At 34.3% G+C, this 25,609-nt stretch overlaps 5 protein-coding genes across 22 annotated transcripts; 3 read left to right on the top strand and 2 right to left on the bottom strand.

Annotated features, from left to right (window-relative positions):
• The first annotated feature begins 1,529 nt into the window (after nt 1-1,529).
• On the top strand, nt 1,530-3,130 carry Atpsynf (ATP synthase, subunit F). The gene is made up of 4 exons (XM_078178232.1): nt 1,530-1,730; nt 1,816-1,914; nt 2,455-2,571; nt 2,653-3,130. Exons 1-4 carry the CDS (start codon nt 1,643-1,645, stop codon nt 2,679-2,681), a joined length of 333 nt encoding a protein of 110 aa, XP_078034358.1. The 5' UTR covers nt 1,530-1,642; the 3' UTR covers nt 2,682-3,130.
• A 1,634-nt stretch (nt 3,131-4,764) lies between these two features.
• Nucleotides 4,765-9,206, bottom strand: LOC144468668 (uncharacterized). Of its 15 annotated transcripts, none has more exons than XM_078178292.1 (7): nt 8,144-9,206; nt 7,687-7,862; nt 7,484-7,585; nt 6,898-7,170; nt 6,511-6,674; nt 5,435-5,569; nt 4,765-5,247 (listed from the first exon to the last, which is right to left on the bottom strand). In XM_078178292.1, the coding sequence occupies exons 4-7, from the start codon at nt 6,933-6,935 to the stop codon at nt 5,120-5,122; spliced, it is 465 nt and encodes a 154-aa protein (XP_078034418.1). In that variant the 5' UTR covers nt 6,936-7,170; nt 7,484-7,585; nt 7,687-7,862; nt 8,144-9,206; the 3' UTR covers nt 4,765-5,119. The 15 variants fall into 15 exon arrangements, 10 of the variants coding, with proteins under 10 accessions (XP_078034418.1, XP_078034421.1, XP_078034417.1 ...); XM_078178295.1 differs by having other exon boundaries at nt 7,687-7,807; XM_078178291.1 differs by having other exon boundaries at nt 8,163-9,206.
• A 320-nt stretch (nt 9,207-9,526) lies between these two features.
• On the top strand, nt 9,527-14,723 carry Scny (ubiquitin specific peptidase 36). Of its 3 annotated transcripts, none has more exons than XM_078177868.1 (8): nt 9,527-9,691; nt 10,556-11,096; nt 11,206-11,313; nt 11,391-11,617; nt 11,767-12,165; nt 12,260-13,200; nt 13,345-13,481; nt 14,377-14,723. In XM_078177868.1, the coding sequence occupies exons 2-8, from the start codon at nt 10,601-10,603 to the stop codon at nt 14,715-14,717; spliced, it is 2,649 nt and encodes an 882-aa protein (XP_078033994.1). In that variant the 5' UTR covers nt 9,527-9,691; nt 10,556-10,600; the 3' UTR covers nt 14,718-14,723. The 3 variants fall into 3 exon arrangements, with proteins under 3 accessions (XP_078033994.1, XP_078033992.1, XP_078033993.1); XM_078177866.1 differs by having other exon boundaries at nt 11,200-11,313; XM_078177867.1 differs by lacking the exon at nt 9,527-9,691 and adding an exon at nt 9,732-9,930 and having other exon boundaries at nt 11,200-11,313.
• A 1,963-nt stretch (nt 14,724-16,686) lies between these two features.
• On the top strand, nt 16,687-18,306 carry LOC144468420 (uncharacterized). The gene is made up of 4 exons (XM_078177869.1): nt 16,687-16,763; nt 17,079-17,288; nt 17,723-17,941; nt 18,012-18,306. The coding sequence occupies exons 1-4, from the start codon at nt 16,698-16,700 to the stop codon at nt 18,288-18,290; spliced, it is 774 nt and encodes a 257-aa protein (XP_078033995.1). The 5' UTR covers nt 16,687-16,697; the 3' UTR covers nt 18,291-18,306.
• Nucleotides 17,976-25,154, bottom strand: Vps8 (vacuolar protein sorting 8). Of its 2 annotated transcripts, XM_078177864.1 has the most exons (15): nt 25,024-25,154; nt 24,437-24,715; nt 24,067-24,360; nt 23,769-23,987; nt 23,520-23,699; nt 23,198-23,443; nt 22,984-23,124; nt 22,284-22,739; nt 21,465-22,210; nt 20,565-20,952; nt 20,324-20,491; nt 19,963-20,110; nt 19,483-19,723; nt 19,190-19,403; nt 17,976-18,942 (listed from the first exon to the last, which is right to left on the bottom strand). In XM_078177864.1, the coding sequence occupies exons 1-15, from the start codon at nt 25,102-25,104 to the stop codon at nt 18,847-18,849; spliced, it is 3,897 nt and encodes a 1,298-aa protein (XP_078033990.1). In that variant the 5' UTR covers nt 25,105-25,154; the 3' UTR covers nt 17,976-18,846. The 2 variants fall into 2 exon arrangements, with proteins under 2 accessions (XP_078033990.1, XP_078033991.1); XM_078177865.1 differs by lacking the exons at nt 17,976-18,942; nt 19,190-19,403; nt 19,483-19,723; nt 19,963-20,110 and adding an exon at nt 20,127-20,251.
• Between the last annotated feature and the right edge of the window lie 455 nt (nt 25,155-25,609).

Below are 25,609 nucleotides of genomic sequence, written 5' to 3'. Positions count from 1 at the left end.
TTTTGAAAATAAGAATCGTATAAAATTACGGAATTAGTTGTTTTCAAAACTACTTCTCGTAAAATAGAACATTGATTACTGGTCGTCACAGTTGACAAGTACTGGGATGCGTGAATTTAAAAAACTTTTAGATTCATGAACTAGAAACTATTATCTACAATGTTGCTTAAAGGTTTTCAAAAATTTTAATAATTGCGGAAATGATTGCCATTTCGAGACGTTGGCAAAGACGCTGGGATGTGTGGTAGAGAATCCTACAAGATGACAAATATGAGTCGAATATCTCGTCGCATATTTCAGATGGAGAGCCAGGCGACAAATTCATGACAAGAATGAGGCCTAAATTTCTCGTCCGTATTGACATCCGCGCAGAGAACCTGCAGGTTCATTCTGTCTCTCTTGATCATTAGTCTTTCTTTTTTTAAGTTTTTGCGCGAAGGTGAATGTGTAATAGAATGATGGGGATAAAAAGATTCTACTTTTTGGAGGAGGAAAAGCTCTTGAATTACATGACAGCTGAATATAACAGAAACAGAGCAACGCATTTCAGAACAATCTCCGAAAATGCTTTATCTCTGTCATGTGCCAGTTAATTCCGAGCTCTGCTCGGAAGTGAACACATGGTTTAAAGTTCCTAGTGAACATCACTGCTCTATTGATCACGCGAACGTAGTTATAAATAGCGCCTCTAGTTATGCAAATCATAAACTTAGTTGATGCCGACAGGAGGGAAATTCGAATATAAATACAAATTTAGATCGTTTATTTATATAGAGACACAATATCGTCCGAGAGGAATAACTGAGAATATGTAAGGAGAAATGAGAGAGTTCCCACGAAATTCTTCGTTGACCCTTTTCTTTATTTAGCGAGACTAATTGAGGAATATAGACAAAGTTACGTAGCTTCTCGTAAGATCCTCTCCAATCTCACATGAACTAGACGAGTCACAATAGCAAACCCGGATCTCTCAAGTACAAGACGTCGTAAATCTCTAGACAAGGACTTCTCGGAACCCTCTCTGACCTCTCTCTCTTACTCAGTCCTCGAGCCGAAATCTTCGCGCGCAGCACACCCCCTCACCGTTCGTTTCGACGGGCTTTTTAATCCTGCGCGCTCGACTCCCGCGCACTCCCATCCGCATGCGCACCGTCGAACCACCAATCATCATCAATCTGCAACCGGAAGACGGGCCATCCGACGAATCAGCATCCAGCTAGAGGATCTCAATTTTCCTATTGGACAAGAGAGTAAGAACCAGAGAGAACGCAGGAAGAAAACTCGATTCCTCGGGAAAATACAAACAGACTTTATTTTGAAGGCTTGGAGATAACATCGTTATCCAGGAAATAAAGTTTTAAAGACGATTTTTATGTAACTAGTTAATTTTTACGAGCCCTACACAAGCAGAATACTTTTATGTTCCACGGTCATCCGAACCAGCCAAAACTTCCCAAATCCCACCCAAAGCTACGCAACAGTATATTGTTTTAGGGATTTCCTTTACAAGAAGTTACCCACACTATGGATGGCAGTGCAGTACAGTGTAGTACATAGTACGTATCAGTTCGTGGATACGTTCTGACGAAAGTTTAATTAATTGTTCACGTTCCTATTCTCTTTCTGATTGAGATTTTTCATCATGTCACAAATAAAAATCGGAGAATATCCTCCGGAATATAATAGACAAATACATGGCCCGTATGATCCTTCTCGATATTACGGAAAACGTGAGTTTTACTATCTCACGAATCCGCTGCTGTCTTGATTGAATGTTAATTTTTTAAAAAAATATATATATATACATATTTACAGCCGATACACCACTTGGTGAAGTGAAACTTGGAGAGTTGTCTCAATGGATTGGACGACGTAATATGGGACTGCGTCCCCTTGTGGGTTTATTTTCACGAGGTATTTATTCTCTTTGTCAAAATGGCTATATTATACTTCAATAATTGCGTAACAATTTCGTTCAGAAAGTTATTTTCCCACACGGTCCCTCTCTATTTTATTTGCATTATACACCCCATTCAAAATAATATTAAAAGATAGATTTTGGACATTTAATTTTTCCTAATTTAGTATAATAAATCTATTTATTAAATGTACAAAATTTAAAAATAATGCTGAGCCCTACTTTCATTAACCCTTTGGATTCGTGAATATTTGTAAAAAAGTGTTTGCTACAAAATTATTTACAACCACAATAAATTAATTTTTTTTTCTTCATTTTATCCTATTTAATCTTTGCAAATTCCTTTTATGAATATTTATTTATTTTATATTTTAGAATAATATGAGACAAAATTACAGAAACCTCATTTGTACAAATATTTGTAAGAAGCATATCAGAGTTAAAAGACAAAGAAGAATTATTATACATTGTTATTATATAAACTGATACTATTACTTATAATATAATTTAGCTTTAATGTTATTATCATATTGTAGGTTTTTGGCGCTGGCAAATGAAATATGTACAACCTTTGAAGACAGGTGTAGCTCCAATTTTTCAAATTGCTATTGGATCATCAATCTTTTTCTACATAATAAATTATCCACGTTTGAGTAAGTTCATTATTTTGAAAGTACCTTCGGATTAATATATTATGAAAGACTCTACAATAATAGAGCATGTTTTATTTTCAGAGGCTCACAAGACATACAAGTACCACTAAAATATTGGTGGACAAATTTTCAATAAAAATAGAATGGAATGTTAAATTAGTTAATAAGACAAATGTGAACGATTTAAAACACTTATATAGTGAAATAAATATTCCTTAAACATTTAATTGTAAACTCAGTAGTGTTCTACAGAATCTTCAATATACATATTATGCAAACACGAAGAATAACGTGCTGTGGTATCATCTGGTGGCGAAATTTGTAAGCTATAAATAACGCGAAAACCGAGAGCTTAGAATTAATATTTCAAGGATCAAATATTAGATTTTTAAATATCTCTAATGACTGCCTACACCATTGACTATATATAATATTGCTTAAGAATGGTTTTTATGGAAATAGATTCTTCATGCATACTGTAGCCACTTCAATAAATGGTGGAATTAATGCAAATGTAATAATAAACATATGTAGATCAGTCAGCATTTATGGCAATGTATATTATGAAGCCTAAAGAATTCCTTCAATTAGCAAATTCGAAATGGAAACACTTTCCCTCCGATTAAAATTGAATTCGAATAAACCGCCACAATGTAAAACACTATAGTTATCTAGTGATAAAATGTTGGTACTTGGTCATTATTATATAATATCATAATGGAAACATTACCAGTCGATTAAAGAAATTTTCCTGATAAAAAGAAACTTAAACACAGCATAATTTTTTATTTCTTTTCAGTATATTATTTTTGTCTACCTTATACGTGTAGGTATAAGGTACTATACTTCATGCTCCTATACTCATCAATTCTTGAACTTGCACTAGAATAACACTCAACAAGAGGAAATTTTTTTCTAGCATAGATATAAAATTCTTACAATCAGTAAATCAGTACAAGAGATATACTTGTATATTTTCTTGTCAGCTATGAATTCTGATATATATATATATACATAATGTGTCAGTTATGTACATACATATTCCTATACCTCGACTTTAGTACATATATGTATGTGTAGTATGTATGTACATTAGAATCTATTATCTACTTTTAGAAAGAACTTACACGAAACGACAAGGGAAGATTCTAATGAGTAAAATCTATTTTTTATAATCTAATTTGTTAACGTTATCACTTTGATCAGTAACAAAATATACATGTGCCTAACAACCTCTTACCGTATTCAACTATCTTCCCAGGTATGCCACTTAGATTTAAATATTCCCAAGAGACAATTTTATAATAGCAGTCTACAAAGACTATTTTATTTTTAAACACGCAAATAAATTGCAAGAATGTATTTTATAGTATATCGTTTAAGGTTTGAAAATAATTATATAATTTTACGTTGAATATTTATAAAATTTAAACAATGTATAGTGTTTCATAAAAATGGTATGTATTTTAATGTCTTCTCATAGAGATATTATAATTTTTAATGTAATTTTAATTCATATACAACGTATGTACTGTTACGTTATCACGTTTCATGAGCGACGCGAACATAGGCACTTGTTTATATTACGACCACGCTACTAGACTATACGTTTCAATTTATGGCGGCAGGAGGGAAGTTTGAATGTATATACAAATTTATATCGCATATTTATATAGAGACATTGTATCGCCCGAGAGGAATAACTGAGAATATGTAAAGAGACAATGAGAGAGTTCCCACGAAGTTCATCGTCAAGCCTTCGCTTTCTTTAGCAAGACTAATCGAGGAATATAGACAATGTCACGTTGGCTCTCGTAAGATCCTCTACAATGTTGCACAAACTAAACGAGTCACAGTAACAAATCCGGACCGCTAAAGTGTTGCACGTCGAAAACCTTTAGTTAGGGACTTCTCGGAACTCTCCCTGACCTCTCTCTCTCTCTTTCACGCTGTCCTTGAACCGAGGTCTTCGCGCGCGGCATACCCCACTCCGTTCGTTTCGGCGGGCTTTTTGCCCCTGCGCGCTCGACCGTCGCGCACTCCCAGCCGCACGCGCACCGCCGAACCACCAATCACCACCAATCTGCAACCAGAAGATGAGCCATCCGACGAATCAGCATCCAGCTAGAGGACCCCAATTTTCCTATTGGACAAGGGAGGAAGAACCAGAAGGAACGCAGGAATAAAACTTGCTTTCCTCGGGAAAATACAGACAGACTTTATTCGACAGTCAAAGAAAGTAGATCATAGAGCTCTATCAATAAAGTACCAGTTTTTGCTTAAAATATTCAAAGTTGTACAACTCTCTACAACCTTTCACGAGCAGAGCGGTTCAGCGCTCCACGGGCAACCGAACCACATCAAATTCCCTACATCCAAACAATTCAAACCGTAACACTGGTGACAGCGGTGGGATTGTTTAAACAACATTTGCCGGCTCGTGAAAAGTGCACCTCTCTCTCTTGGGTTTTGCATGGTTTCCCCAAGAGCATAAGGGCAAATACCGGAGACGGGTGATTTTGGCAATCCATGCTAACGAAGCCATAAATCACAAGCACGTACAACCAACGGAGGAAGGAGTCCTGCAACTCAACATCCGGAACCAATCATCCCTGGGAACGACAGCAACACTACGTGGACCTCGCCATCCCTGGACGTAGCGGAGACGAATCATCCCTGGGAACAACTACAAGGACATCAAACAACGGCAACGAGCGATTTCTATAGACGTAAGACTACCCGTCATCTCATTTATAAAAATGCCGCCTTTACGCGCTAGATATTTAAAACGTCAGGAAATCTCTGAAAGTGATCTGAGTGGCCGCGAAATCCTTACGGTAGAGAATGACCGCGTAATACGAACCTCGTGTAGGAATATCGCATAATTCTATTCCGCTAGCAACCTTCTTAATTAATTTCATTCCCCCCTTCACTGGGCAGGAAAATTCAGTAGATCTCTTTGTAGAAAAATGCACGACGGCTATTTCCATAGTAGGGCCTGAAAATAAGGATCTATTATTAACCCTGGCTAGGAGTAAAATTCAACAGAATGAATATTTTAGAATTGCAAAAACTAGAACCCCCAAAAACTATAGAAGAATTAATCGACCTAATAAAATCAGCTTACAAACAAGATATTAGTTTAGAACAAACGCTAGATGACTTAGCAGGGTGTCGACGTGCAGACCGCGAAAGCATTAACGATTTCGGGAAAAGGATAGAAATTGCATTGTATAAGGGTATACAAAACGCGAAGATTGCACACCCTCTGGAACCTCTAGGCGCGTTGACCTCTCTTTTTACCGAAAAGGCAATCAACACTTTCTTGAAGGGACTACCCAGTTATGTTACATCCGCCATATCGGGATTAGACACACCCGATTTAGACACCGCGATTATGCTAGCTACCCGGGCAGATAAACGAATGAAACAGGAATCAGGTCGACAGGATTTTCGAATTAAAAGGGACAGGGCAGATATCCTCACAATAGAATCAAACGAACCCAGAAATCCAATCCAGAATCCAATCCAATAGAATCAAACGAACCCAGAAATCCAATCCAGAATAGAGACTGTACCAAAGATGCAATGGACGCAAAAAGAAAATTTGACACAAAACCGTAAATGGAATTGTGCGACCGTGTGTTGTTGATTATATTATACGCCGGATATATATATAGCCCCAGGGAGATTTTGGAACCTGTGTGAGGTTATCGATGATGTCTCTACTCTTACATAGTACATATACAGAGTGTGTGAGAACGAACGCTTTGATGTCTGATGGGAACGAACTTTTGATGTTTGGTACCGTGCGGGATGCGCACGTGTACAAGTACGGGTCTCGAATCATTTTTTACCCGTCGTCGCGTGTCCTCGCTAATCCATATATTCTCTTTTCGTTCTTTATCGCCACGTTCTTTGAATCTTGAATAAAATTACCATACACTCTCTCGAATCTCGTTACTTGTAGAGTAGAACACATCAACACACCGGGTTCGCCCGCTCTCTCCTCCATTGGTGTGGCTTTCCACAGTGTATATAAAACAAAACAACATCTAACGTGAGTCGCCAGTTCAGATGGCAAAATATTGAACCCAGAAACCCTGTAGATCCGAATTCAACTTGTCACGTCAGGTTATTTAGATATACTATTTTATATTAGATCGACTATATATAGTCGAAATTTTTACTCATTTGGATTCTAAAGATTCCGAGAGGGTGCTTGTTTGCGCAGACTTGACACCGTCTTCGAATCCGGATTCCAATGAGACAGACAACGATATGTTATTCCAAAAACGAAATAATTGTAGCTTCTGCTTTCCTTACGCGTGGGAACGCCGTCGCAAATAAAACCGAGGCCGCATATGGGCGCCCTAAAATCGTTAGTTAGGGAAGAAAGGTACCCCGGGCATCCAAAGCTTTTTCCTGTTGGCTGAACGACCCTGAACCCCAAGTGGTCGCTTCAGGGACTGTGGCGGATAGTCAAGGTCACCAGCGATGGGTCACACAATCGCGTGGGCTAACTTCGCGGGGCCAGCAGCTTGAGCATGTTCAACGCGGTTGCGGGGAGACCGCCGTTCCGTATGTGCTTAAAGGCACCTGGAATACAACGATTTTTTTTGCCAAGTTTGCAATGGGGAAGATAGGGATGTAGCCTCGGCAGTCGGCTCACTCAAACGAGTGAAGAAATTCACGCGGATAATAATTCAGTTAACGTTATTGAAACAGCTGAAAACGTGACAAGTACCTTATTCCCCGTCATACAATACAGTAGAAATCCTCTCTTATTGCAAAAAGATAATTTAGTACATTTTCTACCTCTTAGTACTGACAGATTAACCGAAATCAGCAAAACTCTAATAGACCAAGATAAATTTTCAATAGAACGGATCCAAGAATCATTCATACTGACCAGGGTACAAATTTCACCTGCCGGATAATGGAAAATTTCTGTAAAATCCTTAAAATACGGAGGATAACTTCGTCTGCCTTCCACCCGCAGTCTTTAGGTTCCCTAGAAAGAGCACATAGGAATTTTATAGATTACCTCAAACATTACTGCATCAAAAATAATTGGGACGAATGGATCCGATTCGGAATGTTTTCCTATAATACCTCCACACATGAGGCTACCGGGTTCACACCACATGAATTAGTATTTGGAGTCAGGGCCATTCTCCCGTCAGAATTTGTTAAGGAACAGATACCTCATACATTCAATCAATACTTAAACGACCTATTTGTAAAAATTACTACCACTCAGACCACTGCGGCGGAAAATCTTGACAGGGCTAAAAGAAAAAGCAAATCGTACTACGACAGACAACGGAATCCGTGTACCTTTAAAGAAAACGATGATGTATATTTGTTAAAAGAACCTAGAACCTCGAAATTTGACCCCAATTGGGTCGGGCCTTACAAAATTACTCGAATGATAACTAATTTAACTGCAGAAATTGAGATAGGGACCAATAAATTTAAAATCGTGCATGTTAACAAACTCAAATTAGCTTGCATAAGGCCAACCGACTAGGTATTTGCTTTCCCTTTCCACATTTGTTTTGTATCACACCTTAATAATTTGCACCTACGCTTTATTTAATTATTAATCCTCACCCATCCCCTTTTTGCGTGTCTTGATCTGTACCCATCAATCTTCTATTTGCCGACTCAATGCGTTAGATGTCCTATCTGTATGCGTCCATATTATTAAATTTTGTACAAAAAGTTGTCACGTGTAACAACTTTTTCTTTATGGGGATGGAGGTGTTACGTTATCACGTTTCATGAGCGACGCGAACATAGGCACTTGTTTATATTACGACCACGCTACTAGACTATACGTTTCAATTTATGGCGGCAGGAGGGAAGTTTGAATGTATATACAAATTTATATCGCATATTTATATAGAGACATTGTATCGCCCGAGAGGAATAACTGAGAATATGTAAAGAGACAATGAGAGAGTTCCCACGAAGTTCATCGTCAAGCCTTCGCTTTCTTTAGCAAGACTAATCGAGGAATATAGACAATGTCACGTTGGCTCTCGTAAGATCCTCTACAATGTTGCACAAACTAAACGAGTCACAGTAACAAATCCGGACCGCTAAAGTGTTGCACGTCGAAAACCTTTAGTTAGGGACTTCTCGGAACTCTCCCTGACCTCTCTCTCTCTCTCTCTCACGCTGTCCTTGAACCGAGGTCTTCGCGCGCGGCATACCCCACTCCGTTCGTTTCGGCGGGCTTTTTGCCCCTGCGCGCTCGACCGTCGCGCACTCCCAGCCGCACGCGCACCGCCGAACCACCAATCACCACCAATCTGCAACCAGAAGATGAGCCATCCGACGAATCAGCATCCAGCTAGAGGACCCCAATTTTCCTATTGGACAAGGGAGGAAGAACCAGAAGGAACGCAGGAATAAAACTTGCTTTCCTCGGGAAAATACAGACAGACTTTATTCGACAGTCAAAGAAAGTAGATCATAGAGCTCTATCAATAAAGTACCAGTTTTTGCTTAAAATATTCAAAGTTGTACAACTCTCTACAACCTTTCACGAGCAGAGCGGTTCAGCGCTCCACGGGCAACCGAACCACATCAAATTCCCTACATCCAAACAATTCAAACCGTAACAGTACATAAACGTATATTCTATAGTGACATTTGGTAATTGGTGGTAGAAATTTAGGGGATAGATGTTCAGGATATGAAGTTAAAATTGAATATAAAATTTGCAATTTCAATTTTGTTTCAAGCTATTAACGTTTGAAAATATGAGTAAGGAGATGCTACCTAAGAAACGAAGATGGAAGAATGGATTACATATCATTATTGGTCGATCACAATTTTACAATTTAAGAATTAATATCGCACGTCCACTGACATAAGAACCGAACTTTATATTTTAGGCGCCCTCAAACGTGTCGTACAATCCACCAGAAGTTTAATGGCCACCCATGTAATTGCAAATGGCTGACATCTCAATAGAGGATGGGCCTTGATTTCCTATGCCCGAAACTAACGGTTCGAAAAATGTCGTGTAGTGTCGACGCGCGGTATTTTTAACAGTGATTTTCATTGAAATTACCGTTATTGTTTTACGCGTCGAAACGACAATTGGGTAAGTGTGACAAAGTACGCGGGAAAAAATGACTCGTGGCCGGAGACACGCGCCCTCAGTTAAACTGATCCGGTAACCGTTACTGAGCACGTAAGCGTGTGGAATTTCGAATAAATCGATAGCATTGTGATTCTACGTGATCGCGATCCGAGAATTTCGTCTATTATGTGACATGTATCGTGATATCGTCAATAAAAATACTTTGTAAGGGCTGTAACGTGTATAATCACGAGGAGAAGGTAAACAATGAATCCGTTCGCGCGGTATCTATTACACGCCGCGTGCTTTTGATTCATTCCGTTACAGATTTCATATATAATATTATATGTTTACTGATTTGACTTAAAGTAATTCAACTTTTTTGTTTACGTATTAAATGATTTCTATAACGATATATCAATTATTTATTAACAGTACCTTTGTACATGAATTAGTTATGGAATTAACCCTTTCACTTCAACATCTGCGGCATTTTCTTACCTTTGTTGCATGCACGCACGTATCTTAAGTGCTAAGAAGAAAAATGTAAGATTATTGTACTACAAATGTTGTTTTTTTTGTCACTTCTGTCACTTTTAGAGTAATTGGGTTATTTTAGCGTTCACTAAAATATCATTCACTGATAAATATTACTTTATTAATTACTTACAATATTTAACTGAACGTTAATATTTAACGAACGTGTTGTATAAGTAATGTCTTCAATATTACGGAAAATTAAAATTGAATTAACAATGAATTGAAAATGTTAACTCTGTTATTTTTACATTGATTTGAAAATAAATATATAAATTATGAAAAAGGTTCTAAAATATTGTACGTATTATAAACATCATTAAATTCTGATATTTTAATTATTTATAGGGGTAACAAATAAGTACCATTTGATACAAGAAAAAAACAATCACAATGCCTGCAGTGAGCATTTGTGATCCAGTAACGGCCACACTCCGCCGTACTCTGGATACAAGTCAATCCAAAACGTCAGATGACTTATCAGCAAATTTAGTTGGTAGTGCATCTAGGATTCTGCAATCGGAAATTCAATATACAGAAGTGGATGATTATCAAACAACGATTTTGGATCAACTCAAAGCCAAGTACATTGTGTTAAGCTTACCAAACTCAGAAAATTCTGAGGATAAAGTGAAAGACAATGGAAATTATGGAAAGAAGAATGAGAAGCTACCTAAGGGTCCGAGTTTACCAGAACCAGCTACTACTCTTTATTCCTCAAAGAAAGTCGCTTTAGGATGGAAAGGCACATTTCCTGTTGGAGCGGGCATGTACAATGTTGGAAATACGTGTTATTTGAATAGTACACTTCAAGCATTGTTTCACGTACCCGCACTTGTTAACTGGTTGTTATCAGATACACATCACACGTCAAAATGTGAACAAAATGGTGAGTTTCAGTAAATTGTACTTCTTTAATAATACAAATTGCATTGAATAAAAGTTAATATTATAATTTTATGCTTTTGTATCATATCTTGATAGTAGGTTAGTTTTAGATGCAGGTGGAGAGTGCCTTACCTGTGCAGTGGCAAAGACTTTACAATGTAGTCATCAAAAGTCTGGATGTGCTATTAAGCCATTTTATATATACAATAAATTGAAGCGTGAGTATTTGTGTATTGTAGGATATTCATAAATTTTTTAATTATCTGTATAAATACTTTTTCGATCTGTTTACTAGTCATTTGCCGAACCATGGTGCCAGGGCAACAAGAAGATGCTCATGAATTTTTACGTTATTTATTAGAAGGCATGGAGAAGGCTTATTTAGCAAGACACAAAGCTAGTAAATTAGACAGTTACTCTAAAGAGACAACTCCTATTAATCAAATTTTTGGTGGTTATATTCGTACCGAAGTAAAGTGCCTACAGTGTCGGCATGTTTCTACTACATTTCAGCATTTTCAGGTATATATGAAATCAGAAAGGACAATATTTAATCCAATTTGCGATTTTTTCTTGCAAACGAATTTTTTAAAATTAAATCTTTGGTAGGTAAGGTACTAATGTTTGATTTATGTGTAGCAGAAATGAAGCATATTTCTAAATTTTTATAGGATTTATTGGTAGACATACGGAAAGCAAGTACTCTGAATGAAGCATTAAGTAGTTATTTTAGTCGAGAACAGCTAGATAACAATGATTACAAATGCGAAGCTTGTAAAAGAAGAGTTCCTGCCACAAAACAGTTCAGTCTAGAACGACCTCCCAAAGTACTTTGTGTACAGTTGAAGAGGTTTAGCGTTCTAGGTGGAAAGATATCGAAACACATAGGTTTTAAACAAACTATTGATATGGGACCTTATCTCTGGAGGGAACCAGGGGAGCCTGTACAACCGCTTACATACAAGCTGACATCAATAGTTACGCATATGGGTCCATCAGTAAATTGTGGACATTATACTGCGGTTGCCAAGGTTTCAACGGGTCATTATTATTCTTTTGATGATTCTTGTGTAAGTTTTATTACTCTCAATATCTGTTGAACACTATACTCTATCAATTTTCGTAGAATAGATCTTAAATATTCTTGAAATGTGTTTTCTGCAGGTTCGTCCAATTAGTTTGAGTAATGTATTGAGTACAAACGCTTATATAATGATTTTTGAGATGGAGCAATCGACACAATCTCAGGTACAGAATCAACAGACTGTTAAATTTAATGGAACATTGACTGTAAACAATACATTGTCCTCACCTGGAAGTCCGATGAATAGAACAATTAGTCCTAAAGCGTCAACGTCTGGATTGATAACATTGAATGGATCTATGAACGGCTCCTTAACTATTAAAGAATGTAGCGAAAATTCAGAGACTAGTCCTCAAGTATCAGTGAATAAAAACACAGATGCACAGTTTTCCACGCAAAAAATAACCAATTTTATTGGACCACAGTTGCCACAAAAATTACAAGACAAAACTCAACCGAGGTTAATTATGCATATTAAAAATGGAAAAATCTTAAACGAAAATAGTTTGGTCCCTTACGACGGATCTAGTGAAGAAGAAGACGTTAATTTTGCTGGATCAGTAAAAAATAAAATAAATTCAAATATCACGTCGAAGCCAAACACTTCTCCCACTAGCACTAACGGTGTCCAAAAAGGATGTCCAATAAAAAGTAATTCACCTAAAACGGTTCTTACCACAAAAGACGTGCAAAAATCAGTATCAAAGACGAATGGTAGTACTGTTTTGCAAAATCAAAGTAATGTAGTACAATGTGCGAAAACACAAAATGGTTCCAGCTGTAGTACTGTTACCAGTCTGAAAAAGTATCAGAATGGTCAGTTGGAAGCAAATGGTAAAATGGAATGCAACAAAGTGGAAAATAGTAAGAGTAAGTGGCATCAGTCTGGTAGAATAAAGACTGGACAAGATGATAAAGTTATCACTAAAGCAGCAACTAGTATGAAAGGATGGCAGGTGTCGAAAGACACATTTTCTCCTGCGTCGACTGCGGCACCCAATGGATGGTCCGTTACGGACAAGTAAGTGATGTTTTAAATTTTTAAGTAATTAATACTAAAACAATCAAATTGATCAAAATGTCTTGATTCTGATTATTAGAATAGTGTCTCGAATTATTTACTATGGCTAACGATTCATGTAACTTGTTATTCTCGTTTATACAGGGAAGATATTAATAAAATTAGTCACAATAACACTACCCCCAGTGCTGCAGCCTTAAGGGATTTCAATGGAACAAACCATTCGGAAACAGTTTCACATTTATTGAAGATGTCCCACCGCGGTTATGGCAGTTCTACGGGTCAGTACAGCAAAAGAATATTATTGCTGAATCTTCCACTGAAACCAGCACCTGTTCCTTCAAAATCCTCATCAATTAGTTGCACCTCCATGTGTCGCCAGTCAAACATTCCTTTATTAATTAGTAAGATAAATGTACAAGGCTCGAAAATTTGTAACAATTTAAATGTTTCCAAAGCCCACCGTAAAATAATTCAACAACGTTTATAGGAATGTCTTAGTTGTTCGAGTTGTATAAAAAATGATGATATTTAAATCCGTAATGAAAGTACGAACATCAAGTTCAATTTGTCAAGCATCAATATATTACACAAATTATATTAAATAATATTACTTCCTCACCGTTAAATTGCAATATCAAATTCATTTCAAAATTATATATATCACTATGTCCACACATTGCGAGATGGTTTCGCGTGGCACGCCGTAACTTCTTTTTTTAAATGTAATTATATATTTTTTAGTGTATTGATGGCACTTGTGATTATCTACAAAAGTATTAAAAACTTATGTTTAAAAATCATTGATTTAAGAAATATTTCCATTTAAATATTGCGCAGTGCTCTCGTTGCATGGTAATGTTTTAAATTCATAAGTAGCATAGTATTGTTTCTAAATTGTGAAGTATTGCAAGCTGCAATCTACCAGTGCAGTTGAGTTATGGCTTAATTAGAAAAGATAAAGTTGAGTTTCAAATGGTTCTCTTATTTCTATCTGTAAAAATATATTTATGCTACATCATGGGTCGCGTTAAATTGTTCAACTTTTGTCTGAAACATCTTTTAGCATTGTCAACAGTTTTGAAGATATTCGAGTGGATCGATTCAAATGAGTCACTCTGTATGTATATACATTTAAAGATATTAACAGCATAATATATGTTTATATGTTTACAGTATTAAATTGGAATGGCAACAGAACGCATTTAGATCGAGAAGTAGACAACGACAGACGGGAAGAACGTAAGCGTCATTTTAACACAAACGACGACGATATAGATCGTGGTCGAGTGAAGAAGGTGAAAGATCACCGAACATATGAAGAAAGAAGTAATACGGGCTACAATCCTTTCCAAGAGTACCAGAACGGTAAAACGTGGGACCGGTCTCTTAATAATTATCATCGGAGACAGTATTACAATACCTCTACCCATAATAGACAACGGCATGGTAGACAATACAGATCTGCACATTACAGATACCATAATCATTCTCGAGCACACTGGCAATGGGAATAAAATAAAAAGAGAATTATTATTGAAGGAAAAAAGGAAATTTAAAAAGCAATCTGATATCAAAAGACTTTGTTAGTTCTTCTATTGCTAAAGCAAATTGTAATTTTTTCAACATGTTGAAACGAAAACGTGTAAGCGACTAATGCTAATTTAGACAATTGACGTTGAAACTAAATATTCAATATTTAATTGTAAAAGGTTTAAACTGCATGGTGACAGTCGTGCACGTTTCTGAAAGAGACTTAAAAGTTCTCCGACGTCGTTTTGTAGTTTACATTGTGTTCGCAAACATTGTACTACACAGAATATGGGGGATGAGTATCAGTAACTCTGCCAATCTTGTGTTCAAAATGAATAAAATTAACTTTTGAATGTTACTGATTTAGACTTGTACGCGTAATATCGGAGGAATGGATGAATAATTGCTAAGGTGTTTAATCGTTACATTAATGGTTTTTAAATATGTCGATAGAGTTTTATGCCGTTATGTTATTTAATTTGAATTACGTAATTGAATTTTATTTGTAAAAATTATTTAACTCCTACAAGACATAATAATTACAGGAATTTAAAGACCTATTTTATACTAATTTTACGTTATTTATAATGTCGAATATAATATTGAAGTAAAATTACAAGCACGGTATGTACATGTCGCACTTCAAATTGCATACATTTAATTCTCGATTGAAATTAATTGCTTTTTATAATATTATATTTCTTTATTAAAAGAATTAAAATTCAATTTCGTTTTGGAAAATGCCCTACGTTCTTTATAACATAATAATCCGTCCTTTGTTTTGGTTGACAAAGATACTCTTCCCTCTTCAAACGATAGCCAAAATAGTATAATCGAGCAGTAATTTTTGATTGAGCGTTATGTTAAGAGAATGAAATTCTTCGTCAGTGAATATTGCAGAAAAACGTGTTCACTATTATAACCGTTAAGCGAACAATTTCTCATCAAAAGTATAATTAATGTGCATACCTGTGAATATACGTGGATTTTGAATTTTTTTATATATTAATATACATATAATTCCAGAGTGATTGAGAAAATTGTGAATAATCGAAAGGAGAATGTTTAATTATAAAGATAATGATACTGAGTTATTGAAATACTACTTAAAAACGAAAAATGTAAATTATATAGTTAAGTGTAGAGTTTTAATAATATGGACTTCTTATAGTGCATTAAAAATTGCAAAAGCCATAGCTAAATTGTTAAGCGAAGTCTAAAGAGCACAGCGATTTTGTCAGCTCGTTAGATTGTAATACCTCGTTATATCATTCTACAAACTAAATATGAGCCAAAAGAAGATAACATATATTGAGATCTGGCAATTATTAACGGATCTTACTGATTCTCACTGATAATTTCGTTTTGAATGGTACATGTATTTGTCGTATGCTCATTAGACCTATATCTTAAGTATTAGACGCAATTTAATAATCATATTAGCTTGGTAACGCGGTAAATATAATACAATTATCATGATGTAACCTTGTAGTAAGAGAGCACGACATTACTGCATCCGCTGAGGTAGGATAATGGTCATTACAGAGGGCATGCAAATTCATGTATCATTTGCGAGAACGGATTTCAAGATTTTGTAAAGATCGCTATGTTAGTATTGTGAGATTTGTGATGCTAATTATACAGCGGTGAATGCCAGTTTTAAATTATGTATCAAATATCGTAACAAAAAAAGGAAATAATAATAATTAAAAAGCAATTGTCATCTATGAGATGTTTGAAACATTAATATATCGAGGGACATAAGAATAGAAAACGATAAAATCCATAGAAACCGAGATTCATTCACGCTATAATGGAAAAAAGAAGACTATCGTGTTTCTGAGCGAGAATGTAAAGTTTGTAGACGCACGTAATCTATTTTAGCATTTTAATGTTATATCTTGCCGATATTGTATATCTGTATTATTTGTAAAAGCATCCCACATAATTCTGGTTATCCAGAAATGGAATTTCTGCTGAGAAAGGAGGAAATGTCTCAAAGCGAGCTCATAAGCACGCTTAAGAGAAATGTGAGTATTTATACGATTTAACATTTTCATAATCCCGGAAGTTGATATAAATTATTATAATTCCGATTTACATAATTTATTTCGTGATCGGGAATGTTTGAAAACGGAATTGTATGACATACTGGCATTAAAACTACGTATTCTTGAGTTATTTAGCTTAAAAGGTATTTACAGTGAACGTACAAAAAGAGAAGAGTTGTTTGACAACTACAATTCATGGATATAAAAGAATAAAAAAAGTGCATTAACGTTTATTTGACAAAATATTATAAATTAAGATCAGCAAAAAAAAATATAAGACAGGTTTTTATTTAGGTAGCGATATTGAAGACAGAGAATCATTACAATTTAAGAATCAATCATGAATTAGAATCTAAACTCTTGGTATTCAATAACATTTCACGGGGTCTCGAGAATAAACTCGACTCTTTATGGAATTTAATTGATCCGCTTCATCCAGGAGGTAACGAAATAAAACAATTTGTCGATAAGATTTCAAATTCGTGGACCTCTATCAATCGGCAGGTAATATTCTGTTTATCTACTACTTTTTATTACCTATTCTTTTGGTACATAAGATGTTCACATAGTTACTGTACAGTTAAGTCATTGTATAATGTACTTTTATTTGAAATTTCATATCATCCGATGAATATGTATTTTTCATTTAAAAAATTGAAGGCCAGTTTAAATTAAGAAAAAAATACTGCATACAAAACATTATTAAATACACTAAAATTAAAATGCTCAATTTTTTAATGGAAGATCACTTGAACTTTTTCCAAAACTACTACAAGCATAAAAAATTGAAGATTACCTAAATTCCTCTATAATGCTTGTACTTTCTCCTTTTTTATTTTTATTATATTTCAAATAGTTATTTAATGTATGATTTTATTAAACTTAATTTATATTTCATATAATAATTTAGAAATTGATTGAATTATACATAAGTGCAGATTTGTGATAAATATTCTAAGATTCGTATGGCAAGTAGAACATTACATGGAGTCCCATTATCACTGTTATTGGATAAAGTAAAAAAGGAAGTAATTTTGTTAAAAGTATGTCTACAAGCCCATGATCCATCTTACAACCATGGGCATGCATTGGAAGGATACAAGTTAATTAAAGAAGTTGAAAAACTTCTGAATAACTTAGAGAAATGTGATTATAAGGTAAGGGAGTTGACTAATTTTAAGTTGAAATCAGTAATAGTTCAATGCTTCTTTTTTCTTCAAATTACAGTTACAGCAGTATTTATCAATATCAAACATTATTCCGCATATTACAAAACTAGAATCAGTGGTGGACAATTACGTTTCCAATATTGAGTTATTGCCTATGCAAAAGTCATTTTTATCTGATTTGAGTACGTTTTCATTTGTTGTGAAGTTACTAACAGGTGAATTATTAGGATATGAGCCATTAGATCCTAATCATATTCTAACAGAAAATGTACCGAAGAAACCGGTTTTGATTATCAAGAACATTAAACGCAAAATTATCTGTCATTATCCAACATAGGAACAATGTGTAGGCGGACATGTATTCTGAACTCTAACAAATTATTTATTGTATGTTTTTAGAAGTAATTTGCATCCACATGTGAAGCAATATGAAATATTAACAAAAAATGAAAATGTTTCTATCATCTTAATTAATGTCTTTATTCACTTAATGACTGATATTTGGCAACAAGCTGCAAAATGAATAGAATTTACAGCAATAAATTCTTATCGATTTTATACACAATATATTACTTTACAATATACAAACGTACAGCATATTTGTAGCTAGTCAAGCAGACGAATGACTTAAATATTGGGATTTAGTTCATTAAGGGGGATATATAATAACACTGTACTCGAGCAATCGTATAGAAAGGGTCCTTATTGAAAATGGTGAGGATTAAATTTATTATATGATATATGGAAGCAAAACCAAATAGTGTTCATGGAATGAAAATGGGAGATCTGGTATAATATACATATACATAAAAGTCCAGAATCATTATTTTATCATTAAAATGCTACAGTCCACTGGTAAGTGTGATATCGAATTTTGATATTTGAAGACTAGATTAGAAAATACCTTCAAGATCTGGTAAAGTGGGTGGTGCGAGTCTTAGAGTAAGATCTTTATGCATAAATTCAGGTGGTAGACTTTGTTTATGTTCCTGCAAAATGATGACATTTTTTAACATAATACTATCAAAGTACAGTATGAATTAACCTTTTGAGGACGAATGTCAACATATCAACATTATCAAGTGTATGTAAATAAGTATTATTTGTATCACAAATATTGAGATCTCAGATTATGTTCACTTTTACATGTAATCTAATTCTTTGAGAAAAATTCCTTTAATATTTTGTCTTCGTCCATAAAGGGTTAATAACAAGAATAATTGCATTATTGCTTACATGGAATGATCTGGTAGGACGTGTGATATTAGTAACAATGGGAGCCCATCCCTTTGAGTGTAAACACTTATAGCATGATCTCGGTTCACCCAAACATTCTGAATGAAAACCATGACCACAATTGAAAACTATTACATAATCCGTGCATTGTGACAACAAATGACGACATATTGGACAAATCAGTGATATAATGGCACACCCCTTTCCTGCATCCCTAAATATAAAAGTTCAAATAATTAAACAACTTTCAATATTGATTCAATGCTCAGAATTTATGTCGATTTACTTAATACCTTAACGTTCTTTTTAGTTCCTCGTGAAGCTCTAAACTAACCAAACGTGCAGTAGTTTCCACTAAAGTTTGTTCGTATCGAGAATGTGTAAGTACTCCAGATAACAACTGTCTTATATCACCTATCGTACCACTTGTTGCTAGTGGATGTTTTAGAATTTGTTCTAGTACAAGAGACAGTGCTGTTGTACCACTCAGAAATTCTAAGACAATCCTTAATAGTTTACCACTTAATTTTTCAACTGCAATTTAACATAATTAATACTTATTTGTAATTATAAAAACTATATTATTAGTATATTATTATATAAATAATATTATACTACCACGGATATTATATAAATAATAATATACTACCTTGGATATTATTATATAAATAATAATATACTACCTTGGATATTATTATATAAATAATAATATACTACATTTGATTGAAATATATAATATTACATATTAACAATGGAACTGCTAACTAAAATACCTCTTTCATTGTTACTATTTGAGTGAGTTTTAAGTATGGTTTCAACAAGCGGCATCCAATCTAAATTTCCAGCAGACCTTCTGCACAACCCAGCTAATTGTACAGTAGTATGAATTGTTTCATTTTCTGAAATCTCGTTTTGACAGTACTAAAAAGAAGCACTCATGAAATGCTTATAAATGAATTACTGCAATAGGGGATTCTTATACATTTTTAGTTATGAACTGAAGATAATTGGGAAAAAAAATATCAAATTCTTAATTGACAAATCAAAATCTCTGGGAATCACCTATTGGTTGTAAAAATATAAAATTAATGTTTAACCGTATTATCAATATTTATTTCTATATAATACATTTACCAGCTCGAGGTTATTTTGAAATTCTTTCAGTAGAATTTCAAATGCATCCTGATAATTGCCCAACTTTTCCAACATTACAGCTTCTGCATCTTTATGCTTTGCCTTTTGAACTATATTAAGTGCTTTATTCAGTCTACAACCATGGGCACCTTGAATATGGCGAACTACCTATATTTAGATAATAATTAATTTCCAAAATTATAAATTTTCAAATATAAGTATCATCGAAAATTTTACTTACACATTCTGGATGCATTTTGCACATTAATTCCAAATACTTTTCTAATAATTCAATTGAGAGCTCTAATGTAATGTCTTCTTCTTTATATTGGATTATTTGATACAAAGCTTCCAATAGTATATACTGTAAGCTTGGATTATTTGTTAGTTCTCGTATGATTTTTTCTACACTATGTTGCATATGTGTTGCTATAAGCATCGCAAATTGATTTGCATTGATTTCCACTAGAGCTTCAATGTTAACCATAACAACTTCTTGTAATGAATTCTGAGAAAGACGTTCCAACCAGGGCCAGATATCATGGTGTCTGAATGGATGCAGTATCATACATTTACAAACTGCAATCCAATCTTCTCTGGCACTGTACAGCAACTCCGCAACTTGCATACTGTAACATTATGTACTGCGATACAAGTTACTATGTATGATGCTACTAGTATTAATAAAATTATGGAATTTCTTGAAATGTAGAATTTTAATGTCACACTTTGTTCATGAACATATTTCATATTAGGTAGCCATTTAAATATCTCCTTCAATTATGATGATACAAAAAATATTTTGTATGCAATTTGAATCATATTAAAAGTTGAATTCACTAGTAAGAATATTTTTGTATTAAGGTATTTTAACACAAACGTTATTCACAGTAAAGAAGATAATTAAGTGAATCACCTTGAAATCAGTTATACAATTATTAGCCTTTTGTTTCTTTTTAGTTATTTCACAGAAGATAAAAGAATTTATATTTTTTACAAACAATATTTATTTAATGTTAAAAAGAAATAAATAGCATTCACATTCAGTAAATTCTGTTTAAAATTTTCATCACGAGTTTGACTTTATATCATATAGTAAAGGGTTCATAAGATTGAAAAAGAAGTTTTAGTTTATACTTACAACTTAGCTCGTTCAGCCAGGTTGAGTAAAGTATTATCTGATATATTACGCAATTTCTTCGAACGTAACAATCCCAATATTGCGTTTTCTTTATCAGTCTTAAGCTCTTTTGATGATCCCATATTTGAATCGGCACATAATATTTCTATCATCCTATTTAACATACTAGGTTCCAAACTAACTGTATTTTCTGCGACTTCGTTAGCTACGAATATAAGAACTAGACTTCTTCGATCGTCAGTGATACAGTCAGAGTTCCTTGGACTAAGTGGTGTATTAGGCATGACAATATTTATCAGTACATCTATGAGCCTTTGTCGTTGCCTGAGACCCATTTCAGATGTAAATTCTGGCTCTTGAAATGCAATTGCTATCACATCGAGAAATCCTTTTGCATCGAATTGAAGCAATGTTCTTAGATATGGATACTGCTTTTCGGAGTCATTAGCTAAACTAGAATGCTGTGAAAGTAGAGCTCTCAATACATCTGTTTTTGCTCTTTGGGATTTCCCTTCAGGGAGCTCGTCTCTGGGAAATCCACGACCAGCGAGACAACAACTGGCATAAACCAGAATTGCGTTACCAAGCTGTATAATATCTCGCGTTAATGGATTTATCGAATTCGTTAATGAACTTTGTAAAATTGGTACGAGTTGATGAATGGGAGCAGTAAAATCACCCAACGCTGTTGTTTGAAGATGTATTAAAGCTTCCCAAAGTCCTCGTTGTCGACAAACTGTAGTTACCTGCACATTAAAATTAATTTAAAAAAAATTAAATACGAATTAAAAATTAATTATAATACTGGTTTTCTCATACTTGATGAATGTCTAAGCAGTCAACATCCAATAGCACTATAATTGCTTGCAAGGAGTCTACTTTTCCCTCTTGATCGTAAACAATAACTAATTGTTGAGCAATTAACGGTGGTAGTCGCGGTCGCAAACTCCCATCTAATAAAGGACTTTCAAGAGCGTGCAAATAGCATGTTTTAAGTCCCTCCGATTCGGAAATTGCATCCCATAGTTTCCCAAATAATAATTCTGTATTCTCTAACTGTATACAATAATTTACACATGTTGTGACTATTTCGAATTCTGTATTTTCATCTGCAGTGCAACGAATCAATTCTTCCATATACTGCGTTAAAACCTGACACACTTTATCACGTGCTATTTGTTTACGGCGTTGCTTTGAACCACGGAGACCAACAACTGCCTTTCCTTTATCTTGATAGAAAGAGAGACCTAGAGCTAATGCTTCTGGAAATCTTTTCTGAAACAAAAAAAAAACATGTGAAACATAATGCGAAAAACATCTATATAGTTTTTTGCGGTTAAGAGAAAAGAAATTATTAAAGTTAAAAATTTAACTATTTTGTTAAAATTAAAATTTTCTAAATTTAAGGGGACGAAAGAAAATCTGTGAAAATCGTCTAGCAGTATGAAAATGCAAAAGGGAGTATAAAATTATTTTAAATAGTATCATTGAGTTGCGACATGCGTTCAAATGTACAAACCTGCATTGTTAAATGTCTCAGTCGTTCTGTCCACGTTCGTATACATACTACATGTAAGCTTTTCGTACCCAAAAGTAGAAGCTGAGTACCAAATGTGACTACAGTATTATAACATGCTCGTTCACCAGCTAATGCCATTGCCTAATATCGAAAAGAAAAACATTTATTATTCTCACATTAGATAAAATTAGTTAATTGTATAATAAATCTTTACCTTTGAAACGTTTCCACCAGTTGACAGACCCTTAAAATGGCTAGAGGCATATGAAATACCAACACGACTCATATCCAAAGTTTCCAAATTATCCTGTGCTCTTACATCTAATAGATGTAATCTTTCTTGGTTATCCAGTACTGCTAAGGACCTTGGATTTAGCCACCGTAAGTTACTTATTGTATAAGGAAGAGTCATTCTTCGTAGAGGAGACAATTTCACTCTTGAAGAAGCTTCGGTGCATACCTAATTGAAAATTTTAAATGGTAGAAAATGTTGGCAATGTGATTATTTAGTGAATAAACTCGTGAAACAGTCTTACTTGATAAAAGTGTACCACATCGTCTCTTGCAAGTGCTAGGACTGGGTCAATTACACGAGAAGTATCTGCTGCTTGTATAACAACAAGTTGCCAAGACAATTGTGGTGGTGCAACAGGAGCACCAGACAAGGAATGAGTTAATACAACACGTACTCGAGGCCTTATGCAAACTACTAGTACCTAAATACATATATGAACACATTTAACATGTTTTCAAACTTAATAAAAAAAAAAGATATTTGAACAAACCTTTGATAATGTTGCCATTGCAACTAATGTATAATTTTTAAGGGGGTGCGATGGCAGATGGTTTAGTAGCAAAGGTTCCAATGTACATACTTCACCTCTAGATCCGCTAAATAAACATCTACTATCACAACCTCGTACTCCCATAACTCTTGTAAAATTTAATTCAAAAACTGATCCTCCGCTGTCACTACATAATGCAACTTTTGGTGAATCTGTGAACTATAGAAAAATAGGTGTTTTTTAATAGCGAAAATTAAAAAATAAATTAGATACAAAATTACATGTAAATAAATCTTACTTTAACATGTAGTACAGCTGTATCAAGAGGGTGAACATCAGTAAGTACTCTTAATACTTTTCCATTGAAGCTATCTATCATTAATATGTGACCCCTAGCAAAACCAGCTAACACTCTGCTTCCATCATAATTAAAACACAAAGCTGATACTGAACCCTGATGCCGTGCCTCTTGATCGCACCATCTCAAAGTTTGTGAAGAATCAAAACCTAGTACCAAACCATGACTAGTACCAACTACTAGCATGTTTCCTCCAGCAGCAACTGCACTAGCCAAACCAGCATTAACTTTTTCCTAAATACACGTATTTACATAAAACTATTAGATCTAATTTAAATATAATAATCCATTGTTATATCTAAAAACTTACACTAGCTGACACAATTTGTGCAGATATCCCTTTTAGTATAACATGCCTCAAAATAGCACCCGAACATGTTGATTGTGAACTTTTATTCGGTTTATTTAAAGAATTTAATGATAAATGACTTCCAACACTTGTTGTTTCACTGCTCCCCAATTTTTCTCCTGCTACTAAAACAAAATCATCATCTGTTCCAGACAAGGAAGCACAGTCAGGCTCTGTTAATATACTTTCTAAGGAGGGTAATTCCTCCACAGCAGGTATAGCATATTCTGTATTGTCCAGCTAAAAGAGATATGATTATATTATACTTTATTTCTTAATTTAATTATAAATGATAACTACATGTATATTTGAAAGTTTGAGACAAACATCCATTAATTGATACAAAAAATACGATATATTAAGAACTTAATAAAAAATCAAATTTTTAAAACTTTAAAAAAATGTGAGTTAGTAATTGTATTATTTAAAAAACGCAGTAAAATAAACTTCACAACAGAATCATTATAGCTATGAGAACATAACCTGTAAATGAAGTGTCTTACGGAATTTATGTGTTTACTATATAATATTGAGAAATATTTAATTACCTCTTCAATATCTAAATTAATAACCTCTGTTGTTAGGTATTCTTGGGATTCAGCATCTGATCCCAACCCATTTTCAGCCATTTTTTATTCCACCTGTCATTCCACAGCTGATGTTCATGCGTAAATATAGTAGTAGTTTTCCATTGAATTGTAGAAGAAATGCTTTGCAATAGATTTTCTGTCACATTTAGTACATATTAGTACTGTAGAGGACGCTTACGCAAGTTAAAATTCCAGCATTTTTCGAAAACGAATTTCCAGGGCGCATGCGTACGTAAATTATCCTCAACATGTACAGTATAAATATATAAACACACTCTCCGAGTGTGGTATGTATGCGCGTACATAGGAAATAAATTATTTGAGAGTTTTTTAAAACTGGATGTGCTGTACTTGAAAATTGAAATGAAAATGTATTGTGTGAAAACTAAACACGTTAGAAAGTTCCGCTTAGGTTCAATCGTAACATGTTGGAGAAACTTTTCTAAAGTAAAATAGTGTATGTATTTTTATGAAAAATTATTTATGTAGCACGCATTCACTATACTGCAACGAATTCTATAGACTTGTCAGAAGAAGAAACTAT

The sequence above is a fragment of the Augochlora pura genome, chromosome 4 (assembly GCF_028453695.1).
Source record: "Augochlora pura isolate Apur16 chromosome 4, APUR_v2.2.1, whole genome shotgun sequence".
Taxonomy (NCBI): domain Eukaryota; kingdom Metazoa; phylum Arthropoda; class Insecta; order Hymenoptera; family Halictidae; genus Augochlora; species Augochlora pura.
The sequence above is the reverse complement of the archived record's forward strand: the minus strand, read 5'-3'. Positions and strand labels throughout refer to the sequence as shown.